General features: G+C 38.9%; 1 protein-coding gene across 5 annotated transcripts in view; it reads right to left on the bottom strand.

Annotated features, from left to right (window-relative positions):
* The window catches only part of Rttn (rotatin), a 182,290-nt gene that overhangs the window by 120,875 nt on the left and 38,930 nt on the right, over nt 1-22,485 (bottom strand). For all 5 annotated transcript variants that reach the window (XR_008219327.1, XR_008219328.1, XM_052742734.1 and 2 more), the window contains 8 exons: nt 21,134-21,260; nt 19,531-19,656; nt 18,959-19,075; nt 14,674-14,810; nt 13,027-13,198; nt 10,800-10,899; nt 8,143-8,231; nt 6,308-6,425 (listed from right to left, as the gene is read on the bottom strand). Coding sequence is in view for 3 of the 5 variants with exons in the window: in XM_052742734.1 (XP_052598694.1) it covers nt 6,308-6,425; nt 8,143-8,231; nt 10,800-10,899; nt 13,027-13,198; nt 14,674-14,810; nt 18,959-19,075; nt 19,531-19,656; nt 21,134-21,260 (986 nt within the window). In the remaining 2 variants the exon portion in view is untranslated. The remainder of the gene's footprint in view (nt 1-6,307; nt 6,426-8,142; nt 8,232-10,799; nt 10,900-13,026; nt 13,199-14,673; nt 14,811-18,958; nt 19,076-19,530; nt 19,657-21,133; nt 21,261-22,485) is intronic.

Raw genomic sequence — 22,485 nt, 5'->3', positions numbered from 1 at the left:
TGTAATGTACATCTCGTTATAACAAGTTCCCAGAAAATGCTGACACTACTGGTCCAAGAGCCACATGCAGACCTGCTCACCAAACACTGTCCAGAGGCAGGTAATCTCAGCAAAGTGATCCAGCTTCAACGGATGCTTTGTCAAGACACATATTTCTAGCTCAAATTTTCCCACTAAAGATCCTTTATAATTTTTGGATCCTAACAACAAACATGGTCCTAGCTCAGACTTCATGCTAAAACATTGTGTTTATGCTATGTTATTCTGCTTTTTGTTTATTATTATGAGAGGACATGGAAAAAAGACATCTTCTGAGTTAACAGGCAATAACACTAGCTCCACCACATACTAGTTCAGAGACCTAGTCAAGTCCTTTAACATAAAAAAACTTCATCTACTTCTGTAACATTTCCAATGGTATAGTTTTTTGACTGTTTGAAAACTAAGAAAGTCTAAACAAACTGGAATAGTAGCTGTACCATCACATAGGAATAATAACAACACAGAATCTTCAAATTTATAGAAGCACAAACAGGAAATCCATATTTTAAAAATACAGTTTTCCTAAGTGTAAGAAAAGATAAGCTAGGTGGTGGTGTCGCACACCTTTAATCCCAGCACTCAGGAGACAGAAGTAGGCAGATCTCTGTGTGTTTGAGGCTACCCTGATCTACAGAGTGAGTTCCAGGACAGTCAGGGCTACACAGAGAAACCCTGTCTTGAAAACACTAAAAAAACAAAACAACAACAAACAAATAAATAAATAAATAAAGAGCATGACTAAAAATACAATCTAAAAACTAAAGAAATAAGAGTCATGTAGAAGTGAACTAACAGTAAACAGACATTTCCACTCAGCAGAGACATAATGGTTCAGAATGGTTTGGAGTATTTAAAAACATAAGAAATTTCTAGACTACGATTGGCTACGGTGTGGGGTTAAGACAGATTTAGATCCTTACCTTAAGTTACCCACAAAATTTCAAGCTTATTACAGGTTTCAAGTACAACAGAAGCTCCTTTCTTGTTACACTTTTAAATAGCTTACAAACTAGAGAAGCTTCATACGGATTCTTCATACACTTCATTCCTCTAACCCCCTCCCTTCTTTCTCCCACGCCCCTGCCCCATATCTGCTTAAACCTTCAGTTGCCACGCTCGCCGCCCCCAGCCAGTTCTCACATCACATGTATTGTACTATGCTCACTCATTTTACTTTTTACTCAGGTAGAAAAACTTCTTCATGCACACTTTATTTTGGCTAGCTCCTCCCCAACAGCCTCATTTTCCCATCCCTATTATTCTATAACCTACATGAACCATTATTTTTATCTACAAGCTGGAGAGGAACTTACCCATACTCCACAGTGAGGGCAGCAGTTCTAATGACAGTATATGCACAAGATGACAGACAAATAATTTTCTGACAATAAAAAAACCTGAAACTAATATTCAGTAATATGGCAAATGAAATAAGAATATAACATTCTTCTTTGAGGATATTTAAAAAGCAGATGATGAAAACCTATAGAATTTTATTATGTATAGCTCTATACTGTCTGGAATTTTGCAATGGGGATATATAACTTTGTCATCATTGGAAAAAAAAACAATAAAGAAGTTAGAGTTCTACCTCTAACACATATCTAGTTATGGCTATGACCTGTAGCTAGAGTTTTCCTGCCTGGCCCACAGTCAGGGCAAATCTCTCTCACCTGCCAGTCCCACAGCCGTCAGACCCGACCAAGTAAACACAGAGACTTGTATTGGTTTCAAACTGTATGGCCATGGCAGGCTTCTTGCTAACTGTTCTTTCAGCTTAAATTAATCCATTTTTATAAATCTATACCTTGCCACATGGCTCGTGGCTTACCGGCATCTTCACATGCTGTTTCTCATCTTGGCGGCTGGCAGTGTCTCTCTGACTCAGCCTTCCACTTCCCAGCTTTATTCTCCTCCTTGTCCCGCCTACACTTCCTGCCTAGCCAATGGCCAATCAGTGTTTTAATTATTGACTAATCAGCAACACATTTGACATACAGAACATCCCACAGCACTTCCCCCTTTTTTTTTTCAAAAAGGAAGGTTTTAACCTTAACAAAGTAAAATTACATATAATTTGGGAATTTGGGCGTAGCTTCTCTTACTACTTCCTGCTGGAGGGGGGCGCTGTATCTTATGGGGAAACAAAGAAAATTTTAGGATTATGAAATAGTCCATGAGGCTGTATCGTCTGAGCCAGTTGCCTTCAAACCATTCTGGATGTTGGATCATCTGGGCCATGGTGTCATCGGAGACCTTTCAGGGGGTCTTGGCTGGTCAAACCTGATGTATCTTAATCTGGAACAAATCCATAGCCTCTGGCTTTCTGTGGGAACAAAAGCAGAGTCTCCTTTCCAAAGTAACATATCCTTATATTCAAATTTTGAAGTCAAGGTACCTTTAAAATATACATATTGGCATAACTCAACAGCTTTTACAATCAAATGTTTTTCTGCAGTTAAAAGTCCCAAAGACAACACAATCCAGATTCTCTGTGTAATATTCATCTTCACGTGGCTTATTTTTTATACTACCTTTACTGTCTCTTTAAAGACTTTATTTTTTAAAACTATGTATTTGTTTCTATAACTCTATATATCACCTTTTTTGTCTCTTTTAAGCCTACGTATATTTTACACATATTGTAAACTATTACATCTGAATCTGTCTTATTGTGAATCTATTGCCTTAAACTGCAGCAGCTGTAGCTGCTGGCTCCACCCACCTTAGCTTCCCAACATGGCATTTTCCACCAGCTCTGGGAGCTATCGTGGGTCTCTATGCTTTTATCCAAGCAGCGTGTAGCCCAGAAACCTCTTTTTTTGTTTTGTACCTGCAAAGGCTAAATCCACCATGCAGCTTAATGTGCCACTTGCAGAGGCCTCATTCCCACCATACTGCAGGTCGAGCACGCAGCTAGGAACCCACCAGTAGCTCAAACCAGCAGCTGTCGCTCATTTGAGAGAGACAATTAGGAACTGTTTTTAGCTCCGTTTTAGAATCTTTTCTCAGGTTTTTAGGTGGAAACTCTTGCCACCACGTTGGACGCCATTTGTAGCTAGAGTTTTCCTGCCTGGCCCACAGTCAGGGCAAATCTCTCTCACCTGCCAGTCCCACAGCCGTCAGACCCGACCAAGTAAACACAGAGACTTGTATTGGTTTCAAACTGTATGGCCATGGCAGGCTTCTTGCTAACTGTTCTTTCAGCTTAAATTAATCCATTTTTATAAATCTATACCTTGCCACATGGCTCGTGGCTTACCGGCATCTTCACATGCTGTTTCTCATCTTGGCGGCTGGCAGTGTCTCTCTGACTCAGCCTTCCACTTCCCAGCTTTATTCTCCTCCTTGTCCCGCCTACACTTCCTGCCTAGCCAATGGCCAATCAGTGTTTTAATTATTGACTAATCAGCAACACATTTGACATACAGAACATCCCACAGCAATGACCAAGTCCGTAAATTCTCTGAGACCTCAATTTCCTCCCTCTGTAATGATGTAACAAATACTAAGTTTGTTTCTATCCCTAAAATACAGTATAAGAGTCTGTCATAGCAAGTTTATAATTCAGAGTTTTGCAAGATTATTTAATCATTAAAGCCTGTCAATCAATTTTCCATGATAGAACAGAATAATCTCTAAAATACATATTCTCATTTAACAACCTCATATAGCTCCTTTCTGCTGTTTATTAAGACTTATCAGATCTTGCATGAACTGCCCTGTTTATATCATCCCACATTCCCCTTATCTACACTCCTTCAAATACCATTGTCCCTAACAAACTAACATATCAAACATAACTTCTTGTTCTATCAGTAAATCAGTCATGTCTATTTGAACTCCCATGCAATTCTCAAATCCCAGCTTAAATATCATTTCCTAGAAGCATTATCTAATACTTTCCTAACACTAATACATTCAGCACTTCCTCTGGTACCAGGAATCCCACTTCAGGTATTATGCTGTATTTATAATCATTTGTCAAAGTCTCTGACTCCCTGACAGTCCATTTGCCATGCTCACAGCTCTAACAAAAGGGCCTACCACTGCACCCAGAACATAGTATGTGCTCCACAAATGTTCACAGAGGAATGAATTTTCCTGGCAGAGTAACTCATTAAAAAATGATATTTTTCCCTGCATATGTATGAGAGAGAACAATTGCTAAAAATGCCACAAGGATACAGCTTATGTCGCCATGCAAAGTGCTTTTGCACGCCGGGAGTGTGGCTCACTGGTACAGCAGTAGTCTAGCACACACATGACCTGAGCTTGATTCCAAACACCATCTCACACATGTAAAAGTGCTGTCGTATCTGCTAAGTACTCATAAATGCCATATTGGAATAATTTAAATGAATATGAGTAAATGGGAGATTAAATGCAATTAAATGCGATTAATAAGATAATTACCAACATGAACAAAGGAAACTGGAAGCTAGACACCATGAAACACACCTGCAATGCCAGTACTCAGAAGGTAGAGACAGGCTGATCACTACAAGTTTAAGACCAACTCGGTCTATACAGCAAGTTCTAGCCAGAAAGGGCTACACAGCAATACCCTATCTCAAAAAATAAATTTTAAAAAGAAAAGAACAAATAAAAGAATGAATAAATGTTTTAGAAGGAAAGAAATAAAATCAGAAATGTATACTTGCAATTCTTTCAAGTGACCACTCCGTAAAGAGCTATAAAAAATTTCACACTCCACTTCAAATTTTATGACCTTAAAAATGAGTCTTTTTACCTGGTTTAGACATTAACAAATGTTTCTTAAATAAACTGTGTCCTACTCACTTTGTAAGTAGATTACCATCGAGGAGAAAATGCTAAAATAAAATTATTTTATAATACTACGTATTTTAATATAAATCTCATCTATCTTACCAATGACTAACAGGTCACAAAATTTTGAGGTATTTGATCAAAACCCCTCTTTAGAATAATTTAAAAAGTGAGGTAATATTGTAGGAAACCAAGCGCTGTAGAATACTGTGATGGTCAAGCTTGACTGTGAACCTGACTGCAGCTAGACAAGAGACAGCCTCTAGGCTGGAACAGGCGGCAGCCCAGACAGGGCCTAAAGGGACTGTGTTCCACTTGCCTGCCTTCAGTTCTTGCCCTGACTGGGTCCATCCTGCGCTGCTGCCATACTTCATTATACCAGAATGTTGTAGAATATTACTTTAAGATGTGTTACACTTGTTCATGCTGTGGAACATTCATTTAATGATGTAAAGATGAGCTGCACTTTTTATGTTGCATTTGTTTAACTCTGTGAAGCTGTGTTACTGTGCCTGTGTAAAACACCTGATGGTCTAATAAAGAGCTGAACGGCCAATAGTGAGGAAGGAGAAAGGATAGGCGGGCTGGCAGGCAGAGATAAGGGAGAAGAAGAGCAAGAGAACACGGGAAAGAGGACAATAGGGGCCAGCCACCCAGCCACCCAGCCACTCAGCCACCCAGTCACTCAGCCATTTTAAAACGTTTCTAAAACTTCCATACATGCACAGATGCTTAAAGAAGTCATTCAGTGTGATTTAGCTGGGTCTACAGTCTCTATCCCAGTCTAATCTTGTAAGCCAATGCTAAACAAAGGGACAAGTGTAGTGGGTGGCTGTTTGAGCCATGCCCTGAAGCACTGCCCCTAGTGAGGTGGCAGGTAACTATTACACCTGCCTATGACCTTGAGGTACATGCCCCTGGGGCATGGCCGCTGAGGGACCCTTAAGACGTGGGATGCACGCTCTCTCTTCACTACCTCGTGGTTTTGGATGCTGGAACGGAACAGGGCAGAGCTTCCCAGAGAACAGCATTGGACCATGCCTCATCCTTCCAAGATTCTGCGACAAATTCCTTTATTCTGTCTTAGGAGCTAACCCCCAAATAAATTCCTTTGCTCATTAAATAGACTCCATGGATGGATTGCTAGCAATATAATTCCAAAAGACAAGTGACACCAGAAGTAGGGTACAGATATTAAAGAAAAGGAAGAGAAAGCAGCTGGCCTTACCTCTTCAAAGACAACAACGACCACATAAGCACTAAATTACGTATTAACAAGCAGGTACAGAGAGTCATCAGAGCTCAGCTTTTCTCAGCTGCTGCCTACTTAGGCAACAACAGTATAAGAGATATTTCCACAAAAGCATTGAGTGCTTTTCATGATGACTTTTCAAGCCAGTAAAGAACTTAGTTCTCATACTACAATGAAAAGCAAATGCTATCTGCAGGTATCCTTCTGGCACTGATTACTCACCTCTGAATAACAGGGTCAAGAGAGAAGACTGCTGTGACAAGGAAACACGGATGACTGGGTCAGCATATAAAACCTTCCTCAGGAGCGTGAGGCATGGCTGAATCAAGCATTCTACAACCTGCCAATGGAAAATGAGATAAAACATACCACATGGCCTTATTCTAAGTATTATGGCTTGGTCATTAAATTACATGCAACTACAATGAAAAGATGTTAGATATTCTGTTTTTAAAATTACACTAACAATTACTTTAAATATTGGGTTGGAGAGATGGCTCAGCAGTTAGGGAGCATTGGTTGCTCTTCCAGAGGACCTAGGTTCAATTTCCAGCACCCACGTGGTGGCTCACAATGGTCTGTAATTCCACTTCTAAGGAATCCAATACCCTCTTCTGGTCTCTATAGGCACTAAGCATGCACATGATGCACCTTATACACATAAAATAATAAGTCTTTAATTTTAAAAAATTATTTAAAAATAAAAGCAACATTGAATACACTTCTCTCTAGAAAGCTCATAGAATTTTTAAGCTTAGTTTTCCTTTAGAGATTCCTTTTAGAAATAAAAAAATAAAAGATGGGTGGGTCTCCCTTAAAATACAAGTATTCATCCAAATTCAGCTAAATTCAGTTCAAACTAATAAAATCAACCTATCAGGCCGGAAATATGGTACAGTGGGAAAGGTACTTGCTTTGCAAGCCGGAGGACCTGGATATGATCTTTAGTACCCATGTAGAATCTGGGTGTGGTGACCCAGAACTTCCTGGGAGGAGACAGGAGACTCGCTGGCCAGCTAGCCTAGCCAAAACAATGAGTTAGCTACAGGTTCAGTGAAATACCCTATCTTAACAATAATACAGAATGTGCTGGGGTAAAGGGAGCCCAGAAATTGTGGGAGTGGCCAACCAATGACTGGTCCAGCTTGAGGCTCCTTCCCCCAAAAAAGAGCCCACCCCTGACACTGCCTGAAGAGCCAGGAACCAGAGACTGGATGGATGGCCCAAAGGCCTAGGATAGAACAAAACACAACTGGCAAAAAAAAAAGAAAGTTCAATGAAATGAGTGATGATTCCTAATGATATTCTGTTATACTTGTAGACAGGAGCCTAGCATAACTGTCATCAGAGAAGCTTCATTCAGCAACTGATTAAAATGCAGAGACCCACAGTCAAACATTAGGCAGATCATGGGAATCCTACAGAAGGGGCAAGGATTGTAGGAAAACATAGTCAAGTACACCACAAGAAAATCCACATAATCAACTAACCGGGGCTCATAAGGGCTCACAGAGACTGAACCAACAATTGGGGAGCCCACTGGGTCTGACCTAGGCCCTCTGCATCTATGTTATGGCATAGCTTGGTCTTCCTGTGGGACTCCTGACAGTGAGAACAGGGGCTGTCTCTGACTCTGTTGCCTGCTCTTGGGACCCTTCCTCCTACTGGGTTGCCTCATCCAGCTTTACAATGAAGGGAGGTGCCTAGTCTTATTGCAACTTGATATGTCACATTTGGTTAATATCCCTGGGTGGCCTAACCTTTTCTGAAGGGAAATGGAGGAGGAGTGGATGGGGTGGGGTACTGGGAAGAGAGGAAGGAGAGGAAACTGAGGTCTGGATGTATATATGAGAGAATAAATTTAAACAATTTAAAAATAAAAATTAAAAAATATTAACAAAATATAATACAGAGAGTGATAGAGGAAGATCTCCAACTTCAACTTCTGGCCTCTACCCACTCATGCACAGGCAAGTGAAACTCCATGCCCATATGCATATAACACACACACACACACCCTTCTCTTTAAAAAGCCCAACTTATAAAAAATGTCTTACCTTGCCATCTTGACCCACACATTCATTTAAATACCCGATTATCTTCTCAATTAAGCATAACTTTTTCACCACAGCATGCATCTTAATATCTACAGATAAAACAATATTCAAGTTAAACAAGAGTTTTGTGGCTCTAAAAACATTTTGAAATATATGGGACAGTTATGCACCCAACTTCCAAACTATTAAAAATATGGTATACCTAGGGCTGAAATTAGAAGACAAAATATTTTTATGAATCTGTACACTGTGAAACATTTAAGTTACAAACAATTCTTGTTTGTTTTTTCTCTTTTGGGGGTCCACCACCCAGCTCCCAAATAAATTCACACATGGAGGCTTATTCTTAATTATGATGCCCACCTTAGCTTTGCTTAGTTTTTAGCCAGCTTTTGTTAACTTTAACTTAACCCGTCTACTTTTGCCTCTGGGCTTTGCCCATTCTCTTACTTCTGTAAATCTTACTCTTATTCTGTGGCTGGCTGTGTAGCTGGGTGGCTGGCCCCTGGAGTCCTCCTCCTTCTCTGGCTGCTAGATCTTAGATCTCTTTCCTCCCAGATTTCTATATATACATATTCTCTCTGCCTGCCAGCCACACCTATCCTTTCTCCTGCCTTGTTATTGGCCATTCAGCTCTTTATTAGACCAATGGATGTTTTAGACAGACAAAGTAACACAGCTTCACAGAGTTAAACAAATGCAACATAAACAAAAGTAACATACCTTAAAATAATATTCCCCAACAAATCCTTACATCTATTCCCACACTGGAATATGAAATACAAAAAAAATCTATAAAAACTAACAAACATGCAAACTATTTTAGATACTAAGTAGAACTAGAATTTTAAGAAAGCAAATTAATTATTTTAGTTCTACGTGGCAAATTTTTTTCTCCATATTGTTTCATTTCTTCTCTTTCCCAAATAGATTACTTCAAAATATTTAGAATTCTCCATAAATTAATAAGTAGATAAGGTTGAATATGAACATCAGTCTATTAATGAATGATTTCAACCTCAAGTTGTTAATAGGAAATATAAAAGGAAATTTTTTAATGTACTACATATTTCTGAAAAAATATTTAATAAGCATATATTCAAATATATATATAGCTCTCCTGCTCTCACACCCTCAGGGCAGGCTCACCTGCAGCCCAGACAATAGGGTCAGCTCTACTGTGTTGCCCAGGCAGGGTACAGGGCCCACTCTGCTGTGTGCTACAGCTGGTGAGGGGCAGGGTTAGTTCTCTCACTCTCGTGACTCTGAGGCCAGCGCACCTCTCCTCTCTCCTCACTTCCCTCCCCCCCATTCTCTCCACCCCCCCACCCCCGTTGGAAGAGGGCGTCTTTCCCTCACCATTGTACTGCACAGCAGATGGGGTAGGGGCAGGGCAGGGGGAATGGGGATGCAGGGTCAGCTTTCCTGCTCTCATGTCCTCAGGGCTGGCTCATCTGGGGAGCAAGAGGCTCCCCACAACAGGGTCAGCTCTAGTAGGCTGCCCAGACCAGAAGCAGAACCCACTCTCATGCACAGCAGCTGCTGCAGCCAGTGAGGATCAGGGCTAGCTCAAAATACTTGCAAGTAAAGGTGAATGGACTAAAGAGTAAACTGTGACTCAAGGGCCACACTACAGCTTCCACGACAAGATGATGATGATGATGATGATGATGATGATTTTTTTGGGGGGGGGTTCCTTTAAATTTGGTTTTCACTGAGGGGGAGGTTGCAAGGGCAGAGGGCTGATGTGGAGAGGGGGTGATAAGTAGGATTAGAAAGCATGATGTGAAATCCACAAAGAATAATAAAAGTTAAAAAGAAAAAAGTGAGAATTTGCTTTTTCCAGAAACATTAAAATGCATATATCAAAGATGAGGAAAAATGAAAAACTAACAAAGACTTTATTATTACATAATAAACCCTATGCAATAGTAATATTACAAACAAAGCAAGCTATCTTTTTCTAGTTTATTTTTAAATAATAAAACCACATACATACTCTTTTTAAACAATAAACCACACATACACAGAATTACAATGCTTTTTTTTCATTTTATTTTATGTGTATGGTTGTTTTGTCTGCATGTATATTTTATACCAACAGCATGCCCTGAGAACCCTGAAGAGGGTATTAGATCCCCCGGGACTGGAGTTATGGATGGTTGTGAGCCTCCATGAGGTGCTCCTTAAGCCACTGAGCTTTCTCTCCAGCCCATAATGTATTATTTTTTGTCTTACCCAAAAGTACTGTTTGGGTCACTTCTCTGAGCAACATGTAGGAATCAAAATTACCACATACCAATAAATTTTAAAAGGAAAAAAACTTTATACTCATAATTCTATTAATATTTTAGATTATATTTGATAATTTGATAAGCTCCCATATGACATTCTATAGATCAAATGTTGACAATGAACTTGACAAGCAAACTCTTTGTGAAGAATCCATAGTAAATATTATAAGTAAGGTCTGCCACACATTCTTAGATCTTGGTTTTGTTCAACAATCTAAACATGTAAAAAGACATTCTTATCATGAAGGTTAAAATACATCAGAGGCTAGGCCTGGCCTATGAACAGTTATCTGACAAACTAATACTAATACGGCAACCTCAAATCTTAGGCTAGCAATAAGAACACTGTCAAAAAATCATTACCTTGCATGATTACAGCTAGTTGCTCTGCAGCTGACTTCCTCAAAACAAGATCAACATCATCTGAGGTGAAGATTTCATATACCTTTTCAACAGTCTCCAGCTGAAAATCAAAAATACATATTTTCATCTACTTCCAATTCCCCGATAAAATTTTACAGCTCATGCCATAAAAACAAAAGCTTACAGTCAACATACTTAAATAAACATTTATATGTAAATTTGTAACAAGCTATGAGCAGTACTAACTACTCTGTGTGGTGGCCCTTTGTTGCTAATACCCATGCTGGAGACTTCATGTAAGTATAAATAAAACTGACAGATGGCAAACTGAAAAGAACATGGGAAGCTCTAAAGCACAGGAGGGAATCAAGGATGAGGACAAGGGCAGAATTCTCCATCAGCTCAGTGATGTAGGGACAGCCCTGGTTAAATAGGTGCTGCTGTCTTAGTTTGCCTCTCTACTGCTGTAATAAAACACAAACCAAAACCAACTTGGGGAAAAGGGTTTATTTCATCTCACAACTTCCAGGTCACAATCCATCACTGAAGAGAATTCAGGGCAGGAACCAAAGCAGAGACCATGGAGAAACACTGCTCATAGCTTGCTCTTTGTGGCTTTCTCAGCTTGTGTTTTCATATAATTCAGGACAAGCTGCTCTGGGGTGGCATCAACTAAAGTGGGCCGAGCCCTTCCACATCTATCATTAATCAAGAAAGTGCCCATAGATTTACCTACATATCAGACTTAATGAAAGCATTGTCTTAATTAAGCTTCCCTCTTCCAAGATTATCCTAGCTTGTTTCAAGTTGACCAAAAAAAAAAAACAGCACCACAGGTACTAACCTTCTGGAGTCATCTAAAGGAGCCAAAGGCCAAGGATTCAGTAAAGCAATTTAAAGAAATCTTATAATCACTGTGAAATCCGGGAGAAACTGCTTTGGAGATACATATATAATATATATATATATATACACATATATATATTAATATATGTGTGTGTGTGTGTGTGTGTGTGTGTGTGTGTTTTATATATATATGGGGGGGGGGGTGTTTCTCTTAAAATGCAGAGGCTGAAATACTTTCCACAAGAACTTTTTCTTTTTTCCTAGTTGGCAATTCCCAATGTCAATGGTATTTGTTTGGTCATCAAAAGAGCAGGTGAGATGCTCAATGGGTAATGGCACTTGCTGCCAAGCCTGATGATCTACATTCCATCTCCAGCAACACATATGGTGGAAGAAAGAAACTGACTTCTATGACATGCCCTTGTGTGTGTGTGTATATATATATATATATATATATATATATATATATATATATATATATATATATACAAAAAAAAAATCTAATAAAAATACATTTTAAGAAATTAACTGAAAAAAAACAGGAGATGAAGAAATAACTCAGAGGGTAAGAGCATATGCTGCTCTTCCAAAGGATCTGAGTTTGGTTCCCAGCATCCACGTCAAGTATCTAACAACCATCTGTATCTCCAGCTCCAGGGAATCCAATGCCCTCTTCTGGCTTCAACTGGGCACTATATTCACATGCACATAGATTTTTAAAAATTAGAAAATGACGTAAAAATTCATCACAAGACTTCTCACTCTATTCAACTGTAGTGCATTTCAGACACTCCATGAATAACTTCCACTTTCAGCACATACATATAGTCCCCAGAAGACAATAGGCACTTGTGAGAACCAAAATTAAAGGCTAGAGGCTATTTATGTTTTCACTCCCCTAAACAAGTTTGTTTGAGCCATCTGCACCAACACCAGACATGCTTCATCATATGTGGATGGGAAATATGTCAGGATATGTGACTGCCCCTGATTGGATCTGATGAAAAATATGGTAGCCTTGTGGGGTTGCCTTTTTAAGCCTCTTCAAGCGTGACTTGTGGCCATTTTCTGGGAACCCAGAGATGGACCTGGCCAGAGAGTTTATCAACCTGGCCAGTATTTAATTAAAGCTTGCTTCAAATTTGGTTTTAAAATGTGGTAGTGGTCTTATTCTCAACCAGTGGAATTAATACACTTAAGTAGTATCTGCCCAGTAAACAAAGGCATCCAGAAGCCAGATCAATATAGAATACAAGAAACTAGTCCCAAATTACCCATCTCCCTCCCTATGCACACACAGCCTGAAAGTCATCACATAAAATGCATGTTATATAAATGTGTCAAATTACTACACAGTAATAAACTCAAAAGTTATTGTTACCTTAATAACTAGTTCTCGTCTGTCATCCAGTTTAAGGTCAATAGGTTTTTTCACAATAAACAGATTAGTAACTCGGGAGAGAATTCTGGCGTCTATCAATGGGCGCTTTGTATCAGCCCCTTCTTCATTGGTAAGATAAAATGCTAGCAGCTTTAATGCTAGTGAACGAACCCTAAAAACAAGACACAAGGTATTTAAATCAGTATTTTGTGCTTATAAATAGTCTTATAAACATGCTTAGAAACACAAAGAATTATCAAAATAAAGTATAACTACCCATATATATATACATACATATATATATACATACATATATACATACTGCCATCAGTAGTATTTTCCTGTTTCTACAAAACTCTTTCATATAGATCTATTTTCATATAGAGTCAATTTTGTTTTATAAAATAACATCAGAAACTGAGAATAATTAATAACAACAACTGGGTAGACTTACAGAGACTAAAACACAGTCACCTTCAGTTAATCTCCTGTCAGATCTGTAGCCCCAACTATGCAAGGATGCAACAGAGGGATTTTGAACACAGGAGTTTGAGAGTAGCCTAGGACAAATAGTGATAAAGCCCAGTATAAAACCAAAACGGTAAAGTGTTAGAGAACCCAAGATGTGGCGATGCCAGACCCACGGGATATCTGCCTAGGAGCTATCCAAACAGGGGAGCAGAACCAGCACAAGAGAAAGCAGGACGTTGCAGTCAACAGAACTGGAAGGGCAGAGCCATCTCGACATAGGATACACAGCTTCAGGATTTGGAGTCTGCCCTGCTGGGTTTTGTTTAGTATTTCCTCACTATGTCCCTTTTCCTCCCTTTTGGAATGGTAATGTATATTCTGTGTCATTGCATTTGGAAGTATGTAATTTGCTTTTTGCTTTTACAGGGGGTTACAATTAAGAGACTGCCTTGAGTCTCAGATGAGACTTTGGACTTTTAAACAAGTATTGAAACTGAAAGACCATGGGGATTTTGAAGTTGAAATAAATGAATTTTGCATTTTGATAAGGCTACAAGAATATGGGGTCCAGGAAGTAGAATGTAGTGGTTTGAATGGCCCCCCATATGCTCATGAATGTTTGGTCTGTATTTGGTGGAACTGTTTAGGAAAGTTAGGTGTACCCTTGTTAAAGGAGATGTGTCACTGCAAGTAGGCTTTAAGATTTCAAAAACCCCATGTCATTCCCAGTGCCATTCACAATAAGCCTACTCTCTCTCCCACGTCCTACTCTGCCTCATAGATGTGGATCAGATGTAAGCTCTCATCTTCGTCACTGTTTGACTTTAAACTTTTCCCTCTTCTCAGTGAGGGGAGATGTTCCCACCATTAACTACAGAAAGGAACAAAGAAAATTCATAACTATACATCCCTCCTTCCATTATGTTAGTTAAGATGATACCCACACCAATGGCGGTGAAGGAAAGAACTCCCTTTAGCTCCCCAAGTAATAGTACAAGGTAAATGAAATTAAAACACGTCAGTAAAGCAGCCAATCAGCACACACTGATTGGTTCTTCGGAGTAATAACATGAAGCCACCTTCCTTCCTTTAGTTCTACTGTTTCAGAGTCGTATAATTACTCTTCTAGAACGTCTTCATTAATCTTTCTTATTCAAAAAGTTACACTGTACTTACGAAGACTTTTTCACTAGCAAAAGTCGCAGCATAGACTTCAGCCGGATAGTGGAAGGGAGAATGCCTTCTGCCTCAGAACTCGCTTTGCTTAGAAGGAGAATGCAGTTGCCTAAAGGATCTTCTGGATCAGCATAGCCCTAAGAATTATTTTTTAAGAGAAATTATCATTCAGTTTTACATATGTTAAGTTTTCAATTTGAAAGTAACAGTAATTATACAGGCATGTCATGCAATTCAATTCCCCTCAAGTCAGTTGAATAACAGTCTCTTTTCAAAATAACCAATGTGAGATAAGGAGATGAAATTAAAAGTAAAATATTTTTTAAAGTACATTTTAAGGAAAATGTGCTGATATTTCTGTTTTCTACGATCCTAGCAGTAGCATCTTCATACTCAAGATACTTGATAAGATCTTTAGTCCTCTCCAAACAGATCCAAGCAGGAGTACTATAGGAACTTCATGTAGAAAACTGGACCAGTGAGCTTTGAGGACTAAAACCTATGTGTCCATTGGGAACAGAGAACCATTGTCCATAGGAAGTTGTAGTCTGTTTCCAGCAAATTACAGCCATTTCTTCTACATATTTTTAATATCAAGTAACACAATGCAGCATAGGTAATATAAAAGTGAGAAAAGAGAAGTCTTCTTAAGCACATTCTCAGATGTCCTAGTATGCTTTTACTATCAACTGGACACAGCCTAGAGTCATCTGAGAGGAAACCTGAGCCAAAGAACTACACAGATCAAACTAGCCTGTGGACATGTCCATGGGATTGTCTTGACTGTGACCTGATGCAGGAGACCCAGCCCACTGTGGGCAGCACCAGTCCTAGATAGCTGAGCATGAGTATGAGCTACCCAGAGAGTGAGCCACAGAGCAGCTTTCTTACATGGTCTTTGCTTGAGTTTCTGCCCTAGCTTCCCTTGATGATGCCCTGTGACCTGGAAGTATAAGCCAAATAAATCCTCTCCTTCCTTAAGTTGCTGTTGGTCATGATACTTGTCATAGCAACAAAATAAAACTAGAAAGGAAAACGTGGAAGGGAAGGATAAATAAACGCCACTTTTCTTCATGGTGCTGTGGAACAATCTTTGTACACTGTAAATATGCACTACTCTCAATAAAGTAATAGCTGGGCAGGAAGACACTGGGTGGGAAACCATTCTAGGAGGATGCTGGGAAGAAGGGCGGCGTCTGAGGGTCACGAGAGACAGAGAGAAGCAAGATGAACATGACGCACTGAAAGAAGGTACAGCCACATGGCAGAGGGTAGATATGAAATATGGGTTAATTTAAAATGTAATGAGCTATCAGCTGAGCATTTATTGTCTCCATGTCGGTTATTTGGGAGCTGCTGAGACACAGAGAAACTCCGCCTACATCATGGCACTAGACAAAAGCTTTTCCCACATTCTGATCCTTTCTTTCAAGTGGGTCAGCTGCAGATTATTCCTTTCTCAGGCAAACCACCTGAACTCTAAGAATCCAATGAGATTTTTAGAGTATCTTATCATACTTACAATAAGATCCTATTTAATAAATACAGCAAATAATTTTTGAATATGAACTTTTGAACACAGAAACAATCTATTTTATAGTAAAATGACAGTTGTTCAGTTTCTAACGATAAAGATAATTATGTACTTAAAACCAAACAAACCTGGGACTAGAGAGATAGTTCAGCTATTAGGAGCACTTCTGACTGAATTTCAGTTCCCAGCATCCACATCAGGCATCTTATAACTGCCTTTCACTCCAATCCAGGTGATCCTGGTCTCCTTGGGTACCCACACATACATGGCATACACTCATACAAACACATATATACATATAAATAAAATTTAATTAACATAAGTAAGTGTTTTGGTTGCCAAGCAGTGTAGTTTTGGATCAGTATACGAGTGCTTGTCCAATGGTCTCCAGACGAGGCAAAGGCCACGGAGACTCACTCAGCAAGGACCAGAGGACTTTGGGGCAGCACAGAACACTGCTGTGACTGCACAGCCTGCACACTCTTTTCTCTCTCATAATAGTGAAGATTCTCTTGGTGGCTTTTAGTGTCCCTTCAGTCAGTCACACATGGGACAGATGTGATCACTCCTGGAAACCCTATTTTTTTCTCAAATATTTTCCCCAAAAATTCCATGAAAACCAAGGCTTTTCAGGAAATACCTGCTGTCATTCCAGATCCTGGGAACTGTTCTAAGTCACTGCTGACAGGATTGGTGGCAATAAACGTTAACGGGCAGTTAAGACATAAGCTAACTGTATGCAAGCAGTTTACAGCAAATCACCACTATTTCTGTAAATATGTTTTAAACAAGACCATTGTTCTTGAAAAAGTGTGCCTTGAAGGTGGAAGTCTCTATCCCACCAGCAACTCCCAAATACCCAGCAGCCACTTCCCAAATAATTGACTCAGAGGATTAATATTTCTTATAAATGTTTGGCTGGTAGCTTGGGCTTATTACTCTTACTAGTTCTTACACTTAAATTAACCTATAATTCCTATCTATGTTTAGACATGTGGCTTTTGCTTCTAACACTGTGTCAGGAAGCCCTCTCTTAAAGGAGCAGCGCCTCTGCTCACCTCCAGCAAACAGAGCCTACCAGAGAAAAGACGGTTACCAAGAAGCTGTGCTTGACTCTGTTCTTTTATGTGTTCGAAACCTTCCCCCCTCGCACCCCGCCCCCCAGAGCTGAGGACCGAACCTAGGGCCTTGTGCTTGCTAGGCAAGTGCTCTACCACTGAGCTAAATCCCCAACCCAAAATTGAATTAGGAAGACTTTTTTTTTAAGGTTTATTGATTTATTATGTATACAGTGTACTGCCTGCATGTGTCCTTGCAGGCCAGAAGAGGGCACCAGATCTAATTGCAAGTGGTTGTGAGCCACCATGTGGGTGCTGGGAATTGCTCAGGACCTCTGGAAGAGCAGTCAGTGCTATTAACCACTGAGCCATCTCTCCAGCACCAAGCTTTATCAGGTTTTATGTGGAAATTCTTGCCAAACATTTGGGCATCATATGTAAATGAAGTTTTCCTGTCACAACTACCCAGTTCAAATACCCAGCAGCTTCTTTTTTTTTGATTAGACAGAAAGGGGGAAATGCTATGTTGCTCTCATTGGTTGATAATAAAAGCTGTTTTGGCCTACAGCCAGGCAGAATAAGGCTTGGTGGGAAAGCCAAATGGAGATACAGGAAGAGGAAGGGTGGAGTTGGGGAGTCACCAGGTAGATGCAGAGGAAACAAGATAAGAATGCTATACTGAGAAAAAGTACCAAGCCATGTGGCTAAACACTGATAAGAATTATGGGTTAATTTAAGTGTAAGAGCTAGTTAGTAATAAGCCTGAGCTACTGACCAAACATTTATAATTAATATAAGCCTCTGTGTGGTAATTTGGGAAGCAGCTCTCAGGTATTTGGGACCAGGTAGTCAAGACAGGAAAACTCCATTTACAGTGCCTATGTTAATCACCTTTTAGTTTGGGATGTACCAGGCTCGATATTTGGCCATGCTAGCAAAATGATGTGTTACTTTGGTTTAAAGATGTTCTGATGTAAAAGTTGGGAAAAAAAACATATTTGACATATTTGTTTTGCCAAAGGTTAATGCTGGAGGGTGGGAAAAACATGTTTGTTGGTATGGGAAAATATGGTTACTTTTGAAGTATAAATAAAGATGGTTTGAGTTATTCAGGGTCGGCCACTTGTGTGAAACGCATCTGATGGTCAGATACTACTTCATTTCTTCATACTGACACACCTGCAGTTGGACTACAGCAAATAAGTTTGTGAGTACTAGCCCTACCTTTCCATCCAAAGGAGGTAGAGACCTAAACTTTCCTAATTCCTTCAGGGTCCAGGAGGACTGTTTAAGAAAGCTTTGTTCCTAGGAGCTCATTAATCAAAGTATCACTCTAATTAAATACATGCACAAACAGAATGCATGAGGCAAGCTAATTATGAAATGTCTGCGTAACAAGGACTGCTGGCTTTGCCTCAAAGCCTTTATAAAAGGTTGTGCTCTATTTTGCACAGTCAATACTTTTTGACCTCCCACCCAGATATGTAAAGTATACATGGGCAAATTAACTATCCTTGTTTAACCTTCTGCCAGAAACAAGACAGCCACCCACTTCCTGCTCACTTCTCCCCAGTGCCTTCAAAGCTCCCCTTCATTTTTCTCACAATGTGACAGTTCTGCTGCTTGCATTCTTTTACATCACTGACAACCAGCCAAAGACAAATGGTATCATAAAAAAGGAATTGCAGAGTACCTGCAGCACTGGAATGACAGGACAGAGAGACTCGATAAACTTGTTCCAGGTCAGTGCTGTCATCACCAATCGTCCCTGAAGCAGATACAACAGAATGGCCTTGGCAGCAGCATTCACCTGCTCAACAAGACACAGCCACGCTATGAGATATCCCACTATGTCCTCTCACAGACCTGGAATGTTTTATAAGAACTGAAAAGGTACAAAACTTATCTTTCTTCAAATGTTTCTCTCATCATATGTCATCTATATTCTGTTATTAATGAGTTTTCTCCCTTAAGTTTCTGCTATTTTACCCTTAGCAATAAATCTGAAATAACAGCTATTCTGTAGTTCCTTACATCTAAAAGAAAATCATAGTAAAATGTTGATCTGATTCTGAGATCAAGTGCATTCTGTATTTTGATTTACCCATTTTCTTTAACATTTCTTTTTTTGTAAATAATATCAGAACTTAATAATATACCAAGTACACATTTCCTTGTACCTTCACATGAAGCTGTCCAATTTTATTAGAGCATTTCTTTGACTTGGTAGAGTAATCATTTGTACATATTTTTAACATGTCATACCTCATTTTTGGGTTCTTGAATACCAAATGCAGAGATTTCATATAGGACTTTTGGATGAAGCAGAAAATGAATTCCACTACAAAGTGAAGATACAGGTTTAGTGACATTATGGACACCTAAACATTCCTGTAAAATAACACAAATATTTTTTTAATTAGTGACAATGATTTTTCTAAAAGAATTCTCTTTCTTCTGTTTGTAATTTAGTTGCAATTTTAGTTTTCACATCATAAAATTGTTTTTTAGCTAATACTAGCTGTTCAAGTCTATGTGGGTTATGTAATGTTCTGCTAATGAGCAAAATCTTTATAAATAACCAAACAACCATAACCCCTAAAAGTCAACAGATATAAAAGACATGACAAAACTCTAAAACCTTAACCTGATGTGTCTGATTTGTGACTTGATTTACTGAAGCCTGAGAAAGAAAAACAAAATTCAAATTAAAAAAAGAAAAGGAAAGAAAAGATATTGGGGAAGAAATACATTAAGAAGAAGGAAACATAAAATCCTTTCTCAATTATAACAGAAAATGTTTTGTTAGAAGCTATGTGAGAGAGAATAGAAGTGATGATAAATATTAATAGAATGCAAATACAATAGTTGGAAACACATGCAATAATGAGTGACAAACTTAAACTCAATTCCTTTCATACTGGAAATTACTCTGTCCTTATAACTACTAACAATTCACAATTCAAAATATATGCATGTGATTTCACATATTTATATGCATATACATTATTAAATACTCAAACTTTTGAGAGTTAAGGCTTCAGTCTTAGTGTTTAGGAGCAGCTGTCACTTCCTTAAGATACACACAATTCCCTGAGCTCCAGCTTATTCATCCATAAATATAATAATCCCTTCCACAAGCCTCCTATGCCCATCTCTAGATGATATTACCAAGACTAAAGCCTTTAAAACTCATCTCAGATGGGCATAGTGCCATCTGAGCACCATGGAGTAAAGATCCCAGCACTCAGGATTAAAAACTTTGGTTCAGTAAAAAGGAGATTCAACCTAAATATTCACCATTAAGTAAAAGGAAGCAAGCTCCAACTTATAACAGTAAAGATGAATTAACTAAGTAGATCTCAAATCCTTCAGATAAACTAAACACTTAGCAAAAACATATATAGTATGAAACTATACTTTAGGTGCACAAAACGAACAATAATACACTTTATAAAGACATGCGTCTACAGTAAACATACATTCTAAAAACATGGATGGAAAGACACACATCAACACCAAGAGTAGCTGCACCGATGGTCCAGAAGGGGAGAGAAAGCCATGTCTGTTTAACTGTAGTCTTTTTATTGATGTGAAAACAGATTAGAAGTAAGAATGGCAACACCCAAACTGACTTACAGGAGTTGTTAGATTTAATAAAGCAGTTCAGTGAGACTAGGAAGCCAAAGGAAATTTAATAGTGCAACCTTCGCAGAGCTGACTAATGAGTACCATCTACTTATGGAATACAGTTCTTAGGCTAACACAAAAGCTCATGAAATTTAATTCTAAAGGCATAGTATGAGAATCCATTCTTAGTTCTCATATTAACAAATTAATTTAAAAACAAGCAAAAAAAAAGCCCCACCTTCACAATCTCCAGACAGCACTGATAAGTCTCCACCTTCACCTGTGGCCAAGGGTGAGACAGCATATGGAGAAACACCTTCTGACTCTCTCCCTGTAGTAACGGACTGGCCTGTGCAGATTTCCAGCTGGTAAAAAAGAAAAACAGTCAAAACATCTGAGGCCAGCAAGGTACCAGGCAAAGGATTACAAAGCATTATGGGAAAGGTCCCCTCCTACTCCAGTTCCTTAATTGAGGATCTTTTAATTAAGAGTGGATCTTCCCTTAATTAACTACATCAGCAAGAACTTACCAGGCAAAAAATATTCTCTCTTATGGGACAGAGAAAGAAGCAAAAAGAAAACACCTGTAAAAACTCACACTTGCAGCCAGGCATAGTGACACAAGCCTTCTAGTCCAACACTCAGGGGACAGAGGTAGACACATCACTAAGTTCCAGGCCACCCTGGTCAACATAGAAAGCTCCTGGCTAGTCAAGACTACACAGTCAGACCTGATTCAAAAAGAATAAAATCTGAACAACAAAAAAACAAAAACAAAAACAAAAAAACACTTTTGGCCTGGAGCCAGTAAAACGGCTTAGAGGGTGGAGGTGCTTGTCACACAAACCTGATGACCTGAGTTCAATCCCCAGGTCCTACTGTGGAAGAAGAGAATCAATTCCCCAAAGTTGTCCTCCTACCTCCACACATATGTCATGGCATGTGTACCCATATTATCGATACACATTAATAAAAATAAAATTAAAACTCAAAGTTAACTGATATTCATCATATTGTGGAATTTATTATAGGAACCTGTTCCAGTATCCTCAAAATAAATTAACCAATATATAATTCTTTCTAAATCTCTATAAGTTTTATAAAATTAGTAATTTATAAAATTATAATTACAAAGGAATCGTAAACTTGGGGAATTATTTGTCTTGACTTTATTTTTTGAGATTGGGTCTCACTATGGAGTGCATGCTGACTTTGAACTCCAAGAAAATCTCCTGCTTCTGTGTCCTGAGCTCAGCACCTCTGACTACTTAAACTAATAACTGTTGGAGTAGTTGACAGGGATGGATACAATGTATACAAATCCAAGAACTACTCATTTTCATTATAGGCATGACACTGTTAAAGTTAACTTTTGAATAAGGCAGTTAACTAGTTAATGCAGCTATACAATTTAATAAGGTAATTCAATTTAACAGTGAGACCCATAAAACAATTTAAACTAAAATAGGAAACATGTAAGGTCATTTTTATTTATATTATTCCTAAGTCTACATAACCACATTCATGCACACACACACACACACACACACACACACACACACACACACACACACACACCGCCCTATATGG

Source organism: Peromyscus californicus, unplaced genomic scaffold (genome assembly GCF_007827085.1).
Source record: "Peromyscus californicus insignis strain IS unplaced genomic scaffold, ASM782708v3 Scaffold_17__1_contigs__length_78620276, whole genome shotgun sequence".
Classification (NCBI taxonomy): Eukaryota; Metazoa; Chordata; class Mammalia; order Rodentia; family Cricetidae; genus Peromyscus; species Peromyscus californicus.
This window is presented reverse-complemented; position numbering and strand designations above follow the sequence as displayed.